General features: G+C 62.4%; 3 protein-coding genes across 9 annotated transcripts; all 3 read right to left on the reverse strand.

Annotated features, from left to right (window-relative positions):
- Nucleotides 1-21: 21 nt before the first annotated feature.
- Nucleotides 22-4,593, reverse strand: CD5 (CD5 molecule). 4 transcript variants are annotated; one of them, XM_031613890.2, is made up of 10 exons: nucleotides 3,319-4,593; nucleotides 3,207-3,245; nucleotides 2,823-3,095; nucleotides 2,689-2,745; nucleotides 2,190-2,528; nucleotides 1,625-1,909; nucleotides 1,414-1,545; nucleotides 975-1,028; nucleotides 739-855; nucleotides 22-621 (listed from the first exon to the last, which is right to left on the reverse strand). In XM_031613890.2, exons 1-10 carry the CDS (start codon nucleotides 3,368-3,370, stop codon nucleotides 536-538), a joined length of 1,434 nt encoding a protein of 477 aa, XP_031469750.1. In that variant the 5' UTR covers nucleotides 3,371-4,593; the 3' UTR covers nucleotides 22-535. The 4 variants fall into 4 exon arrangements, 3 of the variants coding, with proteins under 3 accessions (XP_031469750.1, XP_031469751.1, XP_031469749.1); XM_031613891.2 differs by having other exon boundaries at nucleotides 1,629-1,802; nucleotides 2,689-2,751; XM_031613889.2 differs by having other exon boundaries at nucleotides 2,689-2,751.
- A 129-nt stretch (nucleotides 4,594-4,722) lies between these two features.
- Nucleotides 4,723-9,035, reverse strand: CD6 (CD6 molecule). 3 transcript variants are annotated; one of them, XM_090140338.1, is made up of 12 exons: nucleotides 8,765-9,035; nucleotides 8,060-8,119; nucleotides 7,658-7,984; nucleotides 7,276-7,584; nucleotides 6,817-7,116; nucleotides 6,658-6,726; nucleotides 6,434-6,574; nucleotides 6,237-6,356; nucleotides 5,962-6,072; nucleotides 5,863-5,883; nucleotides 5,533-5,700; nucleotides 4,723-5,289 (listed from the first exon to the last, which is right to left on the reverse strand). In XM_090140338.1, exons 1-12 carry the CDS (start codon nucleotides 9,018-9,020, stop codon nucleotides 5,060-5,062), a joined length of 2,112 nt encoding a protein of 703 aa, XP_089996464.1. In that variant the 5' UTR covers nucleotides 9,021-9,035; the 3' UTR covers nucleotides 4,723-5,059. The 3 variants fall into 3 exon arrangements, with proteins under 3 accessions (XP_089996464.1, XP_089996463.1, XP_031469748.2); XM_090140337.1 differs by having other exon boundaries at nucleotides 5,809-5,883; XM_031613888.2 differs by having other exon boundaries at nucleotides 5,809-5,883; nucleotides 7,658-7,856; nucleotides 8,765-8,842.
- A 927-nt stretch (nucleotides 9,036-9,962) lies between these two features.
- TMEM132A (transmembrane protein 132A) lies at nucleotides 9,963-18,504 on the reverse strand. Of its 2 annotated transcripts, none has more exons than XM_031614165.2 (15): nucleotides 18,375-18,504; nucleotides 17,265-17,405; nucleotides 17,081-17,183; nucleotides 16,280-16,377; nucleotides 15,158-15,455; nucleotides 14,350-14,570; nucleotides 14,066-14,278; nucleotides 13,655-13,974; nucleotides 13,439-13,585; nucleotides 12,701-12,893; nucleotides 12,492-12,635; nucleotides 12,219-12,421; nucleotides 11,696-11,972; nucleotides 11,443-11,634; nucleotides 9,963-11,368 (listed from the first exon to the last, which is right to left on the reverse strand). In XM_031614165.2, exons 2-15 carry the CDS (start codon nucleotides 17,382-17,384, stop codon nucleotides 10,316-10,318), a joined length of 3,582 nt encoding a protein of 1,193 aa, XP_031470025.2. In that variant the 5' UTR covers nucleotides 17,385-17,405; nucleotides 18,375-18,504; the 3' UTR covers nucleotides 9,963-10,315. The 2 variants fall into 2 exon arrangements, with proteins under 2 accessions (XP_031470025.2, XP_089996466.1); XM_090140340.1 differs by lacking the exon at nucleotides 18,375-18,504 and adding an exon at nucleotides 18,143-18,164.
- Nucleotides 18,505-18,527: the final 23 nt, after the last annotated feature.

Below are 18,527 nucleotides of genomic sequence, written 5' to 3' on the forward strand. Positions count from 1 at the left end.
AAGGTAGAGAACAAGACATCGTTACCAGAAATAACCGTTTTATTACCAACTAAATGGATTGCTTCTCGATGTTTCTGTTCTTCCTGTGCTGCCCATCCGCACTTTGCTTTTTGCACAGCCCTTGTGCTGTCCTGCGCACGCGCAACCAACTTCATTTCTCTCCTTACAGCTCCGAGGTGCGCGGTTGCATCACAGCAGCCCTTGGTAAACTTTCAGATGCATGCAGAGCTCAGAAAGCCCCCACCTTGTGCTTTCCCAGGCAGGAAGGAGGCCCAGAAGTGAGAGAATGAGCAGGAAGAAGCAAAAGGTTGCTCAGAGGCTGGGGCACATCAGCACCCTGAGGCCATTGTGGGGTCAGAGATGAGTGCAGCAAAGGATGCGAGTGGGCTCTGCTCCAGCAGAGAGATCTCCAAGTGAGCCGGGTGGGCTCCAGCACCATGGGGATGGGGATATATGGGCATCCATCCATCTGTTCCACCAGCTCTGTGCAGCTGAATTAATCGATCCCATCATTGGGCGGCCCTACCTCTGCCTCTCACAGCCTGCGGGCAGAGTGCAGATCGTAGTCGCTGTCAGAGGAGTTATCCACGGCGCTGGAAGCTCGTGCTGTGCCTTCCAGGGCTGTGGATTGAACCACACATGGCTCCTTAGCCAGTGCCACCAGATGGTGCCGGCATTACAGAGCCCCACATTCATCCTTCCCCATGGGAAGGGAGTCCACGTTCCCAGTGTCCTCACCTGGGTACGCCGACAGGCTCTTCTGGGGGGGCTGAGCATAATCATTGTCCCTCCCCTGCACCCTCTGCTCCTCCACTCTTACCCTCGGGGTGACAGTGCTGTTGCGGTGGAAGGAAACTGCAAGGCAGGGTGGCTTGGGAAGAGTGCTTGGTGCCACCAAGCCGGCACTGCACTGCCGTGGTGGCAAGAAGCAAGAGCTGCTTACACCCCACGCCAAAACCCCGCTCCCTGCTCACCGCTCTGGTGCAGTCCTGTGGGGCCGATCCACTGCCGCTGCTTCTTCTTGGAGACTGCGAGGAAGGGATGGAGAGAGGGAGGGAAAGGTTGCAGTCAGGTTGTGCTCCCCCAGGAGCGCGCTGTGGCCCCATCTGCCATGCCCAGTAATCCTCCTGGTAATCCCGTCTCGTGCTGAGCGCTCGTTTGTGCGCCTAATCCTTGTGCCGCAGGCGGCACGGGGACAGTGGGGACAGGGTGGTGGCAACGGCGTAGGGAAAATGGGGATGAAATGGTAGCACTGGTATAGGGACAGTGAGGATGGAGTGGTAGCATCAGTGTGGCATCCAGGGGAAGCGACATGGAGTGCACACATGTCACCCTCAAAACTTCAGGAAGATGGGGGATGTGGTTGACACAAAGAGGGGGGTGTGGGGACAGGTTGGGGGTCTGGCCACCTACTCCTCTTCATCAGCCTCCTGTAAGCGGGGGGGCCACAGATGAGCAGCAGGACTCCCAGCAGGAGCAGGGCCAGGCAGATGCTAGCCACTGTGCCAGGTGCGGTGCCAGCAGGAGGTGGCTTCGACTTCTGGCCTGGGGGAAGATGGCATCATCATGCAGGTGGCACCCTCAAGGGAGTGGCACTGCGAGGAGTGGGCACACAGCTGCTTACAGACCACATGGGTGCGAGAGCAGCCCTGGACCTCCTTGGGGCTCTCGGGACAGAGGTGGAGGTAACGCTCCTTGCAGATGATCCCACTGGCATGGGAGTCCCGCAGCTCGGCGCTGAAGGAGAGGTCCCCGCAGCGCAGCTCCCTGCAGAGCTGGCGGCCTCGCTCGACACGGTGTACCTGCTCATCACATAGCATGTGCCAGTGGCCCCTCTGGAACACCTCGATGTGCCCCTCGCATGGCGTGGGGCCGCCTGCCAGCCTGCGCCCGGCACGTGGCTGGGAACCTGCAGGGAGAGGACTGGTGGCATGATGGCACAGACAGCGCGTCCCCATGGCAAGCACAGCTGTGAAAACCCTCATCAGCAATATGTCATCTCATTAAGCCCCACAGGACAGCTTCAAAGCCTGAGCAGATGGAGGCGAGGGCCAAGGGCTTGGCAATCCCATGGCACAAGCAGGACGCTGGGTACATCTTCCAGTAACCAAGCGTGCGCAATTTTGTCTTTGTATGTGAGCGCAAGGGGCACCACTGCCACCCATCCTTTGCCCCTGTCACATGCTCACCTGGGCAGATGAGGAAGGTGGATGCTTTCCCGTGCCCGTGACTGGTCCAGCTGAAGCAATCGAGCAATTCAGGGCTGGTGCATGGCACCACTGCCTCCCACCTCACGGGCAGGCGGCTCTGTGGTGGCAGAGACATGGGGCCACCCACTGGGCCACCAATGGGACCACCAGTGGGGATACCACTGGGGTTGTTGCAGCCAAGTGCACGGCAGATGCGGGTGGGCAGCTCTGGCCAAACGTTTGGGCTGAGTGCCACGGCCCCCCATCGGCCCCGCAGGTGCAGCTCCACAAAGCCTGAGCAGCTGAAGTTGCCATCCACCAACCGCAGCCATGGGGCGCCTAGTGAGGGAACAGAGACAGTGCAGCCATCACACACGTGGACCTCGGCCCCAAAGCCCCCCATGTTCACACTGGTGGGGAACAAAGTCCTCGCTATGCATATTCTATCCTGCCACCCAGCTGAACATCCCCAGGGTGGCTGTGGGCAGGGGGCTCTCACCGGTGGGCTCGGGGCTGGTGGTGGGAGGTAGAGGTGGGGGCTCGGTTCTGGTGGGCTCTGGCTCTGAAATGAGAAGAGAGGCAGCAGGTGGGGGCAGTTGGGGGCACAGATGGCCATAGGGAGGCCATGCTCACCGCTGCAGGCGACAATGGCTTGCTGGCTGCAGTTGGCGGCCACCCAATGGCACCTCTCCATCCCCTTGCACCGCATAGCCCATGCCTGCTGCTCCTCGAGGTTGGGAGGCATGAAGCTCAGCCTGGTAGGAGGGCCGCAGCCCAGCTGCTGGCACACGCTGTCCTGGCTCACACCATCCCAGCACACAGGACTCCATCTGCTCCACTCCATTTGCACCTCCAGCAGCCCAGTACAGCGGCAGCCACCACCGGAGAGCCGCAAGCTGGGCTTTTCTGGAACAGTGAGCATTGGTGGTCAGCATCCCCCGCCTGGCACTGGGCATCCCATGTGGGAACCCATACAGGTTCCACAACCCCAAAGCCGGAGCCCCAAAGCGCACTCACCTCCAGGGCCCAGAGCTGCTCCTCTGTGCCTGCAGCCAGCTGCAAGAGAAGGGGATCAGCCTGCGCCCCACACCGTGGGCAGTGTCCCCCAGGAGAAGCACCACGTACTCACCCCACATCCCCACCATGAGCAGAAGGCACAGGGTGGGCATCTGGGCTGCCATGGAGCCGTGCTGCCTCCTCCGCCCCGGTGCTGGTGGCTGAGCGGGAGGTGTGTGGAGCAGCAACGCCTCTGTACCCAGCCTGGGGAAGGGAGGCCCGGAGGGGGGGGAGCAGGCAGGCAGCAGTAGGCTGTTTTTCTTCCCTCTGTGGTTTTTGCGTCACATCTTCCTCATTTGAAGTTGCATCATGGCAGCTGCCTCGCCAGGGGCAGAACCAGAGAGAAAGAGGGGAACTGTACCTCATTTTTGACCCCATGCTCATCCCCAAACCATCTACAATCCCATGACATCCTACCTCCTTCCCTATCTCCATCCAATCCCCACTCCATCCTCATCTCCATTTCCATCCCCATCTCGTCCCCTTCCTGTCCCCATTCCTGTTCCCATCCCCATCCCATCTCCAATCTCGTCACATCCCATCCCTGCCTACATCTCATCTATATTCATCCCATACCCACTGCCTCCCCATCCCATCTCCAACCCCATCCCATCCCTATCTCCACTCCTTCCCATCCATCCCATCCCCATTCCCTCTCCACCAAGAGATCCCCATCAGCCCCCAACCCCACAGAAGGAGGGAGCTCAAGGAGAAGTGAACGTGCCCAGCACTGGGGGCCACGTGGACCTTCCTTTTCCTTGGAGTCCTCGCAGGGCTGCAGGCAGCGTGGAGAAGGCGAGCTGAGTGCTGGAGCTGGTACCCAAAGCTGGGTGAGCTCCACGTGTCTCGTGCCTGAAACACTGCTACTCTTCTCCCAGTTACAGGCATTCTGGGGACACAGCATGTCCCTGTGAGGCACATGGGTGCTGGGGAGGCACTGATTGATTGCACCCTAATTAATTTCCCCAAATCCAGGTCAGGCATGCAAAGGAAGCCGCTCGCCATCGACTTGGTGGCAGTGCTGATGAATGGCGGCTCCACAGGGCCACCAAACTCTCCACATGGTAACACCACAGCCCTGTGCCTACAGAGGTCCCCCACCCCACAGCCTCACTCTGGCCCCACATCTCCACTCCCTGGGAGTTTCCTGCCTCAACGCTTTCTCGGGGCTGAAGATTTTCCATGACTCAAGAGGAGGTCTCTAAGAGGTGCTCAGGGTGGGCAGCGCTGATCCTGCTGGCTGTAGCGGTCCATTGGTGGGACCCAACTTGTTCACCCCATTTCTCACCTAAATCCAAGCCAGGGGCTGTGGCACTCAGTTCACCACCAAACTGTGGGGATGTGGTACTTGGTGCACGACCTGGGCGGAAAGCATCGTGTGCACAGAGTAGCTTGGCCCCACGCAGGCTCCGCTTGCAGCCCTGCTCTCGTCTCCTCTCTCTCCCCTTTGTCTGGGGTTTTGTTGCTATTTCAGTGCTTCCTCTGTTGTTGCGGTGCGGCCCCTTTGTTCTGGGCTGCCAGAGCCGCTCAACTCGGTAAACAGCTGGAGGATGTGACAGGGGGCAAATTTTCCACTGTGGCTCATAGCCCGGAGGCAATGAGAGCTCAGCTTCCCCAGGACCCCGCTGGGTTCCATGCTAGGCTGAGCACGGCAGCCAGAGCACCCTCAGGATGGGGCAGGGTGTTGGGAATGGCATCCCTTGGGTACACCCAGAAAGAGATGAGGGCTTGCCAGGCAGATGGGGCTAAAAGCTTTTAATGGCCCACGGCTGTGTTATGGATAAGAGTCCCCTCCCCGCTGCCTGTTCCCACTCTCAGCAGCCAGAGCCCTGGATGTCATCGTAGTCACTCCCCTCAGAGAAGCTGGGGTCCTGTGTGTGTTCCTTTAGGGATGGGTCCCCGTATGTCTCAGCACCCTGCACGTTCTCATACCACTCCCCCGAGGAGGTGCTGGAGCTGTCAGCATGGTCGGGGTCTGTTGGGGGTGGTGATACCCACGGCGTGTTGAGCACTGGGATGGGCACACAGGGCACAGCTGGGGGTGCTGTGGAGGGCGGGAGATGTATGAGCACCTCTCAGCCCTCCTGCCACTCCCTGGGGTCCCCACATCAATCTGGGGCTGTCCCCATCCTTGGGGGTCTCACCAACCCCATTGCCGTCCCCAGAGCTTTTCCCACCCAAGAGGTCACATCAACACCATCCCCATCCCCAGGGCCATCCCCATCCCTGGGTGCTCTCACCATCCCCAAGGCCGTCCCCATCCCCATAACCGTTTCAGTCCCCTTACTGGTGGGTGCTGTGTGCTGCTGGGTGCTGCATGATGGGGGCTGTGGGCAGTGCCAGGCACCTGTGGAGGCTGCGTTCTCACTACAGTAGGGCTCCACGGAGGAGGAAGAAGAGGAAGAGGATGAGCTCCTCACCCTGTCCCATGGGTGGGCGCACTGCATGGTTGGCACTGCAGGGACACAGGGTGCATGTCACTAGGGAAGCACAGGGCCACCATTCACCCGCCCCTGGATGGGCAGACAGACGGCTGTGGGACAGGAGGATGGGGCTGGCGCACCCTCTGTGGGAAATGGCTCCATCCCATCCTGGGTGGGCAGCAGAAGCTGCTCACCTGGCTGTCGGCGCTGTGAGTCTGTGGGGTGGGAGGAACAGGGTCAATTGGGGAACCCAATATAGTGGGGAGGTGCCAGGGTGGGGGGTGGCGTCTCACTGTGGAAGGTGGAGAGGGCCACGGGTGGCTTGCTGCTGAAATCATAGTGTTCGTAGTCAGAGTCAGAGGAGTCGGAGCCCTTGGTGGTGGGAAGGGTTGCGGGTGTGGAGTCTGCAGGGAGAAACAGAGCCGGGGCTGGAGTCACCAGCAGCACTGGAGGGGCTGGTGGACTCAGGGAGCATGTAGGGCTGATGGGGATGGTGGGCTGCTGGAGTTGATGGAGCTAATGGGGCTGCTGAGGACTCACAGAACAGTGAGTGACCTGCTAGACCCACCTGGCTCCTTGGGGAGGTCTGCGGGTACCTCCCTGTAGTTGTTGCAAGTCTCCAAGGGCATGTCGTGACCCTGGCTGCTGTGGGTCACCAGGAGTGGCACTGGGGTCCCCAGGGTGAGGGCTGCAAGAGTGGAGAGCATCAGTGAGAGTATGGCCAGGAGCAGTGCCCCATGCAGCCCCCTATGCAGGAATCCTCACCACTCCTCTTCCTCAAGTGCAGCAAGGCAGTGGTGAAGACCACCAGTGTGAGCAGGAGCAGCACTGCCAGCACCACACATGGGATGAAGAGAGGCATATGCAGAGGGGACAGGCCTCCCGCTGCATCCAAGCCCTTTGTGGCTGCAGCAGAGAATGGACAAAGTTCATGACACTCTCCCACCTACATCCCTTCACCCCTTGGTTCCCCCCCAAAGCACACTTACTGCTTGGGGATGTACCACCATTTGGCATCACTGTCGCCTCCAGTGTTGGGGTCTGCAAGCCCAGGGAGCCTGCAGGAGGGCAGAGGGGAGGCTGCAGCCCCACGACCCAGGGGGGCTGCTGGCCCAAACCTTTCCCCACGGGGCCAAAGGGTGCCGTACCATTGCAGACGACACCGGCAGCACGGGACTCGTGGCAGGGAGCTGATTTGTTGTAGATCCAGCGGCAGTACGCCAGTGAGGGCTGCCAGTCCGGGCACTCATAAAGCATCTTGGTGGGCAGCGTGTGGTGGAAGGAAGGACGCTGCAGTGGCTCCCCGCAGCCCAGCGTGTGGCACAGAACTGAAGCCTCCAGCATGTACCAGGTGCTGTCGCACACGGTGCTCCACGTCCCCCGGTAATGCACCTCCACGCGACCCGCGCAGCCGTCCTTGCCTCCGGACAGCCGCCACTCGTGATGCTCTGCAGGGGCACTGCGTGCGGTCAGGGCGGTGCCACAACACGGGGAGCGGCCATTTGCGTGACACAAGGACCAGACGGCGCCGCGGCACCGCTTTTGGATGGCGCCGCGGCACGGGGACGGTGCCACAGGCATCCCCCCCCAGCGCACACATCACCCACCCGAGCACACCACGCTGGCGTCCTCTTTGTGGCTGCAGTCGTGCTGCAGGGCAGCAGGGCATTCCCCCAGTTTCTCCTCGTGCCCGCTGCAGTTCACCTCGTCCAGCAGCACGGGGCCGTGCCCCCGGCCGAAGGCGGCCTCTCGCGGCGCACGCAGTGCCCAGCCGCAGCCCAGCTGCCGGCACACCACGGCGGCATCAGCCAGGTCCCAGCCGTCGTCACACACCGTGCCCCAGCTGCCCGCCTGCCGCAGCTCCACCCGGCCCTCGCAGCGGCTGCGCCCACCGGCCAGACGCAGCGCCGGGGCACCTGGGTGAGATGGAGAGGTGCTGGCACACGGCACACGACACACGGGGACGGCGTGCACCCACTGTGACCTTACCTGTGCAGGTGACATTTGCCGGCCCTGCTGCACAGCAGCTGGGCTCGGTGGCCAGCTGCAGCTGGCAGAGCTGTGGCTCCCACCCACTGCAGTTGGCCACCGCAGCTGGACATCCCTTGGAGAAATCTCTGTCACTGTCCAGGCTTGCCATCACCGCATCACCCTCAGCATCTCCGCAGTGCAGGTGGTGGCACAGCTCCTGAGAGGCAGCAGCACTCCAGGACCCCCGACACACGGGCATCCATTGGCCATGATGCTGCACCTGCACTGTGCCCTCACAGGGGTGGCTGCCACCAGCCAGGCGCAGCGTGGCTGTGCCCCAGGGACCTGCAGGCAGCTCGGGATGAGGGTGGCAGGGGGGTCCCCACACCCGCTGCCCCATGGATGGATGCCCATTCTCACCTGACTCTGCTGAGATGTTGCTTGGCACCGCAGTGGGAACTCCCGTTGCCTTCACTGGAGCTATAAAGAGGGGACAGGGAGGTGTAGGATGGCAGTGGGATGCCGGTCCCCAGCATGGCACCAGAGGTACAAAATGGCGACCAGAGGTTGCCTGATCTTAAGCCAAAATCTCAAATTCATCCCATGTGGCCACACGTTGACCCCCCCCCCCCGGTGTAGGGGACTGCTCTGGGAAGCCCCTAGGCTTAGCAGTGGGGTTTGGGACAGGCCTGTGCTCAGGTGATCGGTGCTGAGGGGAGATTTTAGGGCACCATGCATATGCTGGGGGCAAAATGGTGTCCGGGTCTGTTGGGAACAGAGATGTGAGCTCAGCACCTCACTGCTCAGCTTGGGAGGAGGAGAAAAGCAGGGGCACTCTGCACAGCCTGCAGCAAAGCATTTGCTTTCTCTCAGCAATGCTCCACGTGAAGCAGCATTCTTTGCAGAACAACGGTCTGGTGCAAAAAGCAGGGTGGGATGGGATGGGGTGGGGTGGGATGCTCCTGGGGAACAACGGCAAAGCGCTTCACCTCCCTGGTGGCAGTAAGGGGACACAGAATGGGAAACCTCATGCTGGGTCAGATCCCACTGGTGCCGAGCATCCCTACCATGTATCAAACCCAATGTGTTGGCGACATCCCGTCAGGGCTGGGGATGATGGCATACCTGATTTGGGCACAGCAGCAGCGCAGAGAGCAGACAGCAGCAGGTACAGCACCTCCATCCTCACCTCCTGCCCATTGCATCGGGTGCTGCTCAGTGTCGGGATGTGGTCCCGTGCTGCTGCATGCTGCACGTCCGGCCCCGGTATGCAGGAAGCCGGGGTGCTGGTGTGGGGGTGGTTCCATCCTGTCCCACTGCAGCACCACATGCCCGTGGGAAGCAGTATGCTGAGGGGTAATGGAGGTAGCTTGGGGACCATGTCGTGCACCCGTGGTGTCCCTATAGTGCATCGGTGGTGTGGGAGAAGCTCAGAGCACTGCGGGATCACACTGCGCCGCACTCTGATTTGGGATGAGAGGGGTTGGGAGAACCCACCCCCACTGCAGGGATGAGCTCTGCCACCAGCAGTGGGGACAGGGGGACCCCGGGATAACCAGGATGGATTGGATGCAGCTGATCACTTCGGCATCTGTGGATAAAGGGGTGGGCATGGATGTGTGGTCTACCACCAGCAGTGGGATGGAAAATGGATTTGGGAGCCTTCATGAAACTGAGGAAGCCCAGCTCAGCATCACTAACTCCATCCATCCCATTCAATCCCCACTCCCATCCCCACTCCATCCCATCCCATCCCCATCCCATCCCCATCCCCATCTAATCTCCATCCCATCCCCATCCCCATCTAATCTCCATCCCATCCCTATCTCAACCCATCCCATCCCATCCCCATCCCATCCCCATCATCATCTAATCTCCATCCCATCCCCATCTCATCCCATCCCATCCCATCCCATCCCATCCCATCCCATCCCATCCCATCCCATCCCATCCCATCCCATCCCATCCCATCCCATTCCCATTCCACCCCACCCCACCCCACCCCATCCCATCCCATCCCATCCCAACCCCATCCTATCCTATCCCCATCTCATCTCCATTCCCATCCCATTCCCATCCCATCCCACCTAATCTCCATCTCATCCCCATCCATTTCCCATCCCATTCCATTCCATCCTATCCCATCCCCATTTCATCCCATCCCCATCCCCATGCTGCCCACTCCCTGCCCAAGGTCACAGCAGCTGGGCCACAGCCAGGACATTCCCACATGCACCCACACCTGGAGCCAAAGCAAACAGCCTGTGCTTGTCCCCAGCAGTGCAAAGTGACCCAGTTTGTGCCACCACACCAGGCACCACTCTTCTGTTTTAAATATTTTATTTCTGTAACAACAATCAGACTTAAAAATCTTCCATAAATAAGGGTCCCCACCCCACAGCGCAATGGGTACAAAATGTTGTACAAAACGGACACGAGGCCGGTCAAGGGGGAGGGGGGGGGGCCACAGAACTCGGCATCAGCACTATGAACACAACGTGGCAATGAGAACCGCAGCAAGGAAGGGGACCCCGTGCCCCCAGCACCGCAGTGGAAACCCCATGGCAAGGTGACAGCGGGATGTCACTGATTCCCAATGGGGCTTAGGGATGGTCCCTCCGGTGTGCCCTCCACACACGGGAGGAATAGGGACAAAGAGGACGGTCCTGATGGGGGTCAGGAGCTGCCACGGATCCTCTCCATGTAGCAGCGCAGCTCCTCAGGGTCACGCAGCCCCATGTCCTCGCACACCCAGCGGATGTCGTCCTCGCCAGCCACCAGGATGGACTGCACGTTGGGGGTGGGCTGGGGGGGATCCTCAGGGGCACGCTGGGGTGCAAAGGTGACGAACTCCACGCGTTTCCGCCGGCTGCCCCCTGGCACAGAGCCTTCTTTGCGGGGCACCACTGAGGTGCCACTTGGGGACCCCACGTCGGGTGCCAGGGGGTCTGCACAGCAGCAGCGCTCGGGCTGGGGGCCTGGCAGGGTGTCAGGCTCAGGCTGCTGGCGGTCCAGCTGCCGGCTCAGCTCCTCCTGGTCAGTGCCCAGCCAGACCCAGTTGTGGGGCTGGGAAGCCGTGGGAGCGGTGCTGGTGTCAGGGGGCTCCTTCTGCTGGTAGCGCAGCACAAAGAAGACGCAGTTAACGAGGAAGATGAAGATGGCCAGGCAGAAGACGCCCAGCAGCACGTACATGCCAATCTCCAGGTCGCTCACACGTGCAGGGGCCTTCACCATTTCTTCCTTCTCCTCCTCATGCATGCCACGGCCATAGCCTTCCTCTCTTTCCTCCTCCTCCTCCTCGGAGGAAGACCCCATGCCCTGCAGCTTTGTGTTGACCAGCCTCACATCACCGTGCTCCCCCTGGCCTGCCGTCACCGCCTCACCTGACATGGCCCCCTCTGCCCTTGGGAATTGCATGGGAGACCGGGGGCTGCTTGGGGGGGTCCTGCGCCCTCCAGCCACCTCTAACAAGGCAGTGCCGGCAGCCAACACAGCAGCACGGTGACGGCCACGGCGGCACACATCCAGGGGGTGCAGACTGAGCTGCAGCAGGGCCCCTCGGCCCGGCCCCTCCACCACCACCCGTGGGTGCCAGGATGAGGTCCCCACCACAGTGACCACTGTGGGATCCAGTGAGGTGACAGCGAGCACGGCGTCCTGCCCACCATACAGCTCCATCGGTGCCAGCGTGCCATCAGAGAAGGACAGCCAGACAGATAGCGTCGCCTCCTGCCAGGACACCGAGTGGCACCAGGGTGGCACTGGGGCACAGAGCTCCCCCTGGGCCACCCACAGATCCTCACCTGCTTGGAGTCCTGCAGCGTGGCCGTGGCCTGGCACATGGCAGTGAGCACACCAGGGTGGGTAGGCTCCAGGTGCAGCGCCAGCGTCAGCCCTGCCACCACTGCAGCACGCAGTTCTGTCACTGTCACCTTCTCCTCCGACACCACCAGCATCTGCTCACCCAGGATGGCATCCGACAGCGGGGAGCGCACCTGCAGGCAGCTGGTCAGCATCCCTCCAGTACCACATCTCCCTGCATTGCCCCAAACTTACCTCCACTGAGGTGACTCCAGGCTCCCGGCCCACCAGCACGGTGCCGCCTTCCAGTGATGCCACACGAGGGTCCTGCACACGTGCCCAGCTGGCCACCAGGTGTGTGACATCCAGCAGCCACTCAGGGCCTGGCAAGTAGGACAGGTGGCGGCCACCATCCTGTGGATGTGCCACGAAGTATGCCAGGAACCGCACTGCTGTGCGCTGGTACTGTGGCCGGCAGCTCCGCGCCCGCCGCTCGGCATCCTCCCCAGGGTCCTCTACATCACTGCTAGAGCTGTGGGCACGAGGACACATGTGTCACCCACAGGCAGAGGGGCGAGTGTCATGAGTGCCAAGGGGAGCTTGGTGGGGCACTGGGCCACGGGATGGGGGGCAGGGGGACACCATGAGCGCCATTTGGACTCAGAAAGACATGCGGCACATGCACCATGGGGCTCAGAGGGACAGGGACACACAGCACAAGTGCCAGCTCCCTTCCACCCTCCGCCAAAGCAGCAGTGGCACAGAGTGTTCCTCTCACCTGTCGGTGTTCCCAGGCAGGCGCCAGCCACGCACCTGCTCCAGGGCAGTGTCTCCCAGCTGGACACGCAATGGCAGCAGCGGTGCCCAGACGGTGAAGAGCAGCGAGGCGTGCAGGCGGTGTGCCCAAAAGTCCACCCGCACCCCGCGGGCACCGCGGCTCTCCTTGCCCCCCACGAACACTGCGTCACAGCCCTCCGACACCTGTTGGGGCACACGGAAGGGCAGAGGGTGCCCAGGGAGTGGTGCTGGGGGGAGCTGGGACTCTGCTCACCTGCAGCACCTGTGTATCTGCTGACTCACAGGCTGGCGGCTCAGTGAGCTCGGACACGACACCACCCACCTCCACCGTCACCAATGTCACTGGCACGGTACGGGGGACACCGGTCAGCGGGGATGTATTGAGAAGCTCCAGCTCCTGTGGACACAGTGGGGCTGAGCACCATGGGGAGGTGGGGTGGGATGCGGGATGGGGGCACCCACCTGCACCAAGGGGACGAGGACGCGCATGTCACGCTCTGACACCTGCACCTCCCACACCAGCTTGTCCTTCTGCGCCTCAGGGTCCTGGCCTGGGTATTCCACCTGCCAGGTGAGGGGCCGTGCCAGTGCCTGACCCCCCGTGCCATTCTCCACCGCCAGCTCCAGGTGGAGGAGCTCAGCCGCCTCCAGTGTCCTGCAGGAACAGAGCTCCGGATAGGACCCACTGGGATGGGGACCCAACAGAATGGGGATGTCCATCAACAGAGACCCACTGCTTCAGGGCTGCCCCACATCCCAAACTAGGACCTACTGGGATGGGACCACCCTGCATCCCCAACTGGGACCTATTGTTGAAATAGGGCTCTCCCACACCATCAGCCATCCAATTAGAATTTGCTGGGACGGGGACAGTGCAACATGCACAGGTTCCCTTGCCCAAGTGAGCCACACTGGGCTGGATATGCTGCCATACATGGGCCCTAATGCCAATTGGGCCATTGTGGGATGGATGCAGTGCCACACACAGCTCCCTGTACCCATACTGGGACGGATGCAGTGTCATGCACAGTTCCTTGTGACCAACTGGACCACAGTAGGATGGGAGCAGTGCCATGCACAGGTCCCCATGCTCAACTGGGGCCATACTGAAATGGATGCAGTGCCACGTGCAGCTCCCCATGCCCAAGTGGGCCCCACCAGGTGCCACGCTGAAGATTTCTCCCATATCACTGCCCATACCTGCTGCTCCTATGGATGTCCCTGCTGCGCCGACACGTCACCACAGCCGACCAGTGCTTGGGGCCACGGCTGCGTTCCAAATGGACAGTCCATGCAGGGTCCCCAGACCTGGCAGCCACCACCTGCAGCCCCTTCTTGGCCTTGACTCTACATAATAAGGAAGGGCCGTCACACTGTGCCCCCATCACAACCCCCCTCCTCACCACGTGCTCTCACCGCAGGGTCAGCAACGTGGCGGTGAAGTTGTGCCGCAGCGCCAGGCTGGCGGTGAAGCGCTGCCCAGGCCGCAAGGCTCTGTTGGGGACGCGCAGCAGCACCCTCTCATCCAGCTGCACCTCTTGCCGTCGTGCCACTGCCGGCACTGTCTGCAGCTCCAGCTTCCCCACATACCGCAGGGGCTCCACTGTGGTACTGGGACGGTTGCAGGTTCCCAGCCCAGCCACACCATACCACAACTCGACCGACTCCGGGGACGACACCGGGGAGAACCAGCGTGCTGGGATCTCCAGTTCCACCAAGCAGATGCCCAGTGGGGCCTGGGGGAGATAGCAGCCTTAGGGCTTGGGGCTGTGTGGAGCCAGCAGCGCTACGGCGACAGCACCTTGGGGCTGCGGGGCTGTGACCCACCTGCACACGGCAGGAGCCTTGCACCGTCCGGCTGCGCTGCTGGGCCTGCAGGACAATGCAGGGCAGCGAGTGGTCCCCAGGGGTGTCCCGCCGGCCACGCCAGTCAGGGCCGTGCAGGTGGAAGAGGACGCGGGCGGTAGGTTCATCTGGACTCACAGTGCTGTGCAGGGGCACGGCACGGATGGCCCAGGTGGGACTCTTGGTGGGCACCTCCTGGAAGAGATGGGGATGGCGGTGTGGTGGCCCCGTGGGGGTCAGCACGGCTTTGTGGTGGTTGGCATTACCTGGTGGGTGCTGAAGGGCGGGTAGGAGGCTCGCAGAAGAGGCGAGGGGCCAGCGGTGGGGTGGCGGGGCAGCAGCAGGAAGGTGTCAGAACGGGCATGCAGAGAGGTGTTAGCAGGCAGGGCTCCATCCGCACGCTGCAGGCGGTAGTGCTCGGGCACTGCCTGCAGCTCCATCTCCACAGGCAGGAACACGGGCTCTGGGGGAGGCCACTCGCTGCTGGCTGCAGAGATGGAGACCACCATCACCAAGGCAAGGGTGGGCACTGACACAAGGGAATGGCTTTCCCATGGGCTGTGGGTGCTGCTGCTCCTGGGGAATCCAACCCCCAGCTGCCCAGGAAGGAGTCTGCTGGGGGGAGCAGTGCTGAGTGATTGCTGGGGGTGGGAGCCAGGCACTGGGCACCTGGGGATACAGGGGTTGTGTGGAACAGATCCCCACCAGATCCAGGGAGCACATGGGGCAGATTCCAAATGGATAATATGGACTGGATGATTCCTAAGGTCCCTTCCAACCCAACCATTCCACGGTTCTGTGATCTTCAAGGACCCTTCCAACCCAACCATTCCGTGGTTCTGTGATCTTCAAGGACCCTTCCCAACCCAACCCTTCCGTGGTTCTGTGATCTTCAAGGACCCTTCCCAACCCAACCACTCCGCGGTTCCACGACCACCCAGGGCAGATTCCGGCAGACCCCGGGGAGCACATGGGGCAGATCCCAGCTCATCCCAGTCCACCTCCCGGCTCTCCCCGGGACAGCCGTGCGGAGCAGTTTCCGGCCCGGGGGGGTTCGGTGCCCGCGCTGCTCACCTGAAGCCCCGAGCAGGGCGGCGGCCAGCAGCAACAGGTACGGCCCCTCGGCCGGGGCCATGGCCGGACCGGTTCCGGAGCCGGGGCCGTGCGGGCTCCGCGGAGCGTCCGTGCGAGCGGAGCCTCCGCTGCCGTCCCTCCGCCTCCGCGCGCAGACAATGGGGCCGGGGCGGGACCGGCACCGGCGCCGCCTCACCCCGGCGGGTCCTAAACACCCCGCGCCGGGCACTGCGGGACCCCGAGGGAACGGACACGGAGCGACATTCTCGTCCCGAGCACCGGGAGAGACTGGGAGACGCTGGGGAGAAGGGGAACACCGAGGTGTGCTAGGCGGACTGGGAAGGATGAGGGATATTGGGGGTGCTGGGGGAAATGGGAAGGACTGGGGGCACTGGGAGAGCTGGGGAGATAAGGGGCAGAGGGGTCACTGGGGGAGCTGAAGAGTTTGGGAGGCATGAGGACTGGTGGTGCTGCGAGGACTGGAGACACTAGGGAGGGTTGAAAGGATTGGGGACATTGGAGCACTGAGGGACTGGGAGGGATGAGGGGTGATAAGGGCACAGGGAAGGGTGGGGGATACTGGGGGTGCTGGAGGGATTGTGAAGTATGGGGGACACTGGGAAGGGTGGGGGTGTTGGTAGGAATGCAGTATGCTGGGGAGAATGTGGGGGGACACAAGAATTGCTGGGAGGGATGAGGGACACTTGTGGGACTGGGGATCCTGAGAAGGACTGGGAAGGATGGGAGGCATGGGGGGCACAGGGAGGGGTGGGGGTGGTTGAAGGACTTGGGGCACTGGGGCAGACCTGGGCCACTGGGATCGCTGGAGGGACTTGGAGGGTAACTGAAGGGACTGTGGGTACTGGGGGTACAGGGAAGGGAGTGGGACATTGTGCATGCTGTCCAGTGGGACAAAGTGGGGAGATTGAAGGGACTGGGAGGGCTGGGGGCCATAGGAACAGTGGGGGGGGACTGGAAGGGACTGGAAGTGATGGGGACACAGTGCAGGAGCCAAGGGTACTGGGGGCACTGGTGGCAACGGGGGAACACCGGAAGGACGGGGGTGCTGCAAAGCCAGAGGGCACCAGGGACAGAGCCTGACATTGGCACTGATAACCTCACCCTCAGCAAACAGGCGACGGAGACGGCACTCACAGGGACAGCGTGTCCTGCCCCCACCCCAGTGTCCTCTGTGCCCCCCCCGGAACTGAGCGCCTTCCCTGCAGGCACAGCGTGGACAGCAGTCAAACTTTATTTGGTGGCCAAACCATTCCACAACAGCAAACCAAGCACATAGCCCTCATCCTATGTCTGGGGGGGGGGGGGGTTACCTGGTTTAGGACCCCCCAGGCACTTTGGTGTAGTGTTAGTGAAGGCACTGATGTGGGGCACTGGAGGGGGCCCATACACACACACACACACTCACGCAGGCCCCCCCCGCACCCCTCACTCCTCCGCACGGCCTCGTGCTGCCCCATAGCGCTGCTGCCTCCTCCGCAGCTCCTCCACCTTCCACTCCAGGCTGCGCACGGCAGCCTCCAGGTGTGCACCAGGGCTGGGCGGGGGGGCCCTGCCGCCCCCCAGCAGCACGTAGAGCCCCCAGAGCCCCAGCAGCATGGCTGCCCGCACCATGAGGCCGCTGCCCTCTGCCGCCGCCACGTGCAGGAAGGCTCCCAGGAAGACACAGAGCCGCAGCCAGCGCAGCACGGGCCGCAGCAGTGCTACGACCAGGCCCAACAGCCATGGCAGGAGGTGGACCCCCACCAGAGCTAACAGCCCCCACAGCAAGACCCGCTGCACCGCGCTGGGGCTCAGTGCCACGCTGCCCGCCAGCCAGGCCCCTGCGGTTCAAAACACGGGAGAATATTTGAGACCAAGCAGCTGGGGCTGCACCCGGCTGAGCCCACATTGCACCGTGCTCACCGTGCAAGCCGCAGGCGTCCAGCAGATCCCCCACTGTGCTGCTCAGCACAGCCAGGCCCGATGAGATGGCCGAGGCGGTGAGCCAGAGCGCAGCCAGCAGGTTCTGCAGAGAGAAAAGGCCTCGTGGGGCCATGTCATGTTCACCACCACACCTCCCTCCCACCTCCAACTCCCCCCTGCTCACCTCGGCCAGCAGGCGCAGCGGCTCGGCTCCCACGCAGCCCTCCAGGCTGGCCCAGGCGGTGTGGCCCAGCTGCCACAGGGCCTCATCCAAGGCGGCCATGGTACCGCCGAAAGCCCCCATCCTCGGCACTGCCAACGGGGTCTGTGGGCAACGGGGGGGTGTGAGCTGCCCCCCCAGTCGGCCCCCCACAACTTGGTGCCCTCTCCAAGCCCCCCAACCGTATCCCGTCTCAATGTGCCCGCCCAGCATGCCACCCCATACTCCTCCATGACCCCCCTACGTCTCCCCATATATCCCCCAATACAGGTTCCACAAATATGAACCCCCAGTATCCTCCTACGTGCCCCCCATACCACCCCATCTATCTGCCTGCCCATACACCTCCACAACACAGTGCTCCCTGCAGTATACCCCAATATCCCCCCATCTGCCTCCCCCATAGGGCTCACCCATATAACATCCCAGAATAGCCCCCCCCAACACCCCAGTCTACCCCCATTGCCCCCCACTCCCCTCTACATGGCTCCTTCTCAACCTCCCTCAATATGTTCCCCACATACACAAACGTAGCCCCATTACTCCCCAGTGTGCCCACCCATGCCCTCTCCCAATATAACCCCCATCTCCCTACATGCCCTCCCACACTCATGCCCCCCATATGCCCCCTATGTACCCATAACACAGCCCCCCAATATCCCCCCATATGAACTCCCCCTCTATACTCTTCAGTATCCCCCCATATGGCCCCCAACCCCCAATGTCCCCCCCATTACCCCCCATTACAGCCCTCCCCCTAATCCCTCAACATAGCCCCCCCCGATATGCCCCCCCATATTCCCTCAAAGCATTCCCCCCCCCGACATGCCCCTCAATATTACCCTAGGTGCCCCAATCACTGCACTCCTATACGCCCCCCATTTACCCTCCCAGCAGCCCCTGCCCACTCCAGGCCCTCTGCTCTCCTCCACCCCCCCCGCACCCTCCCAATCCCCACTCCCATATTCCCCTCCCACCCCCCCATTTTCCCCCTGCGCTGCGCTGTCCCTCCCCCCCCCCATCCCCCTTGTCCCCCCTTATCCTCTCCCCCTTCCCCCCGGGGTTCTCCCGCACCCCCGCACAGGGCAGCGCCGCCCACTGCCGCACGGGGGCGCTGCGGGGCAGGTCGGCCACAACGCACGAACGGTCCTGCCGCGAGCCCGCCGCCGCGGGGCGCCATGGGAGCTGTAGTCCTGCGCGGGGTGCGCCGGGAGGCGGGAGGAGAGG

This window comes from Phasianus colchicus, chromosome 5, assembly GCF_987193195.1.
Source record: "Phasianus colchicus chromosome 5, bPhaCol1.hap1.1, whole genome shotgun sequence".
Lineage (NCBI taxonomy): Eukaryota > Metazoa > Chordata > Aves > Galliformes > Phasianidae > Phasianus > Phasianus colchicus.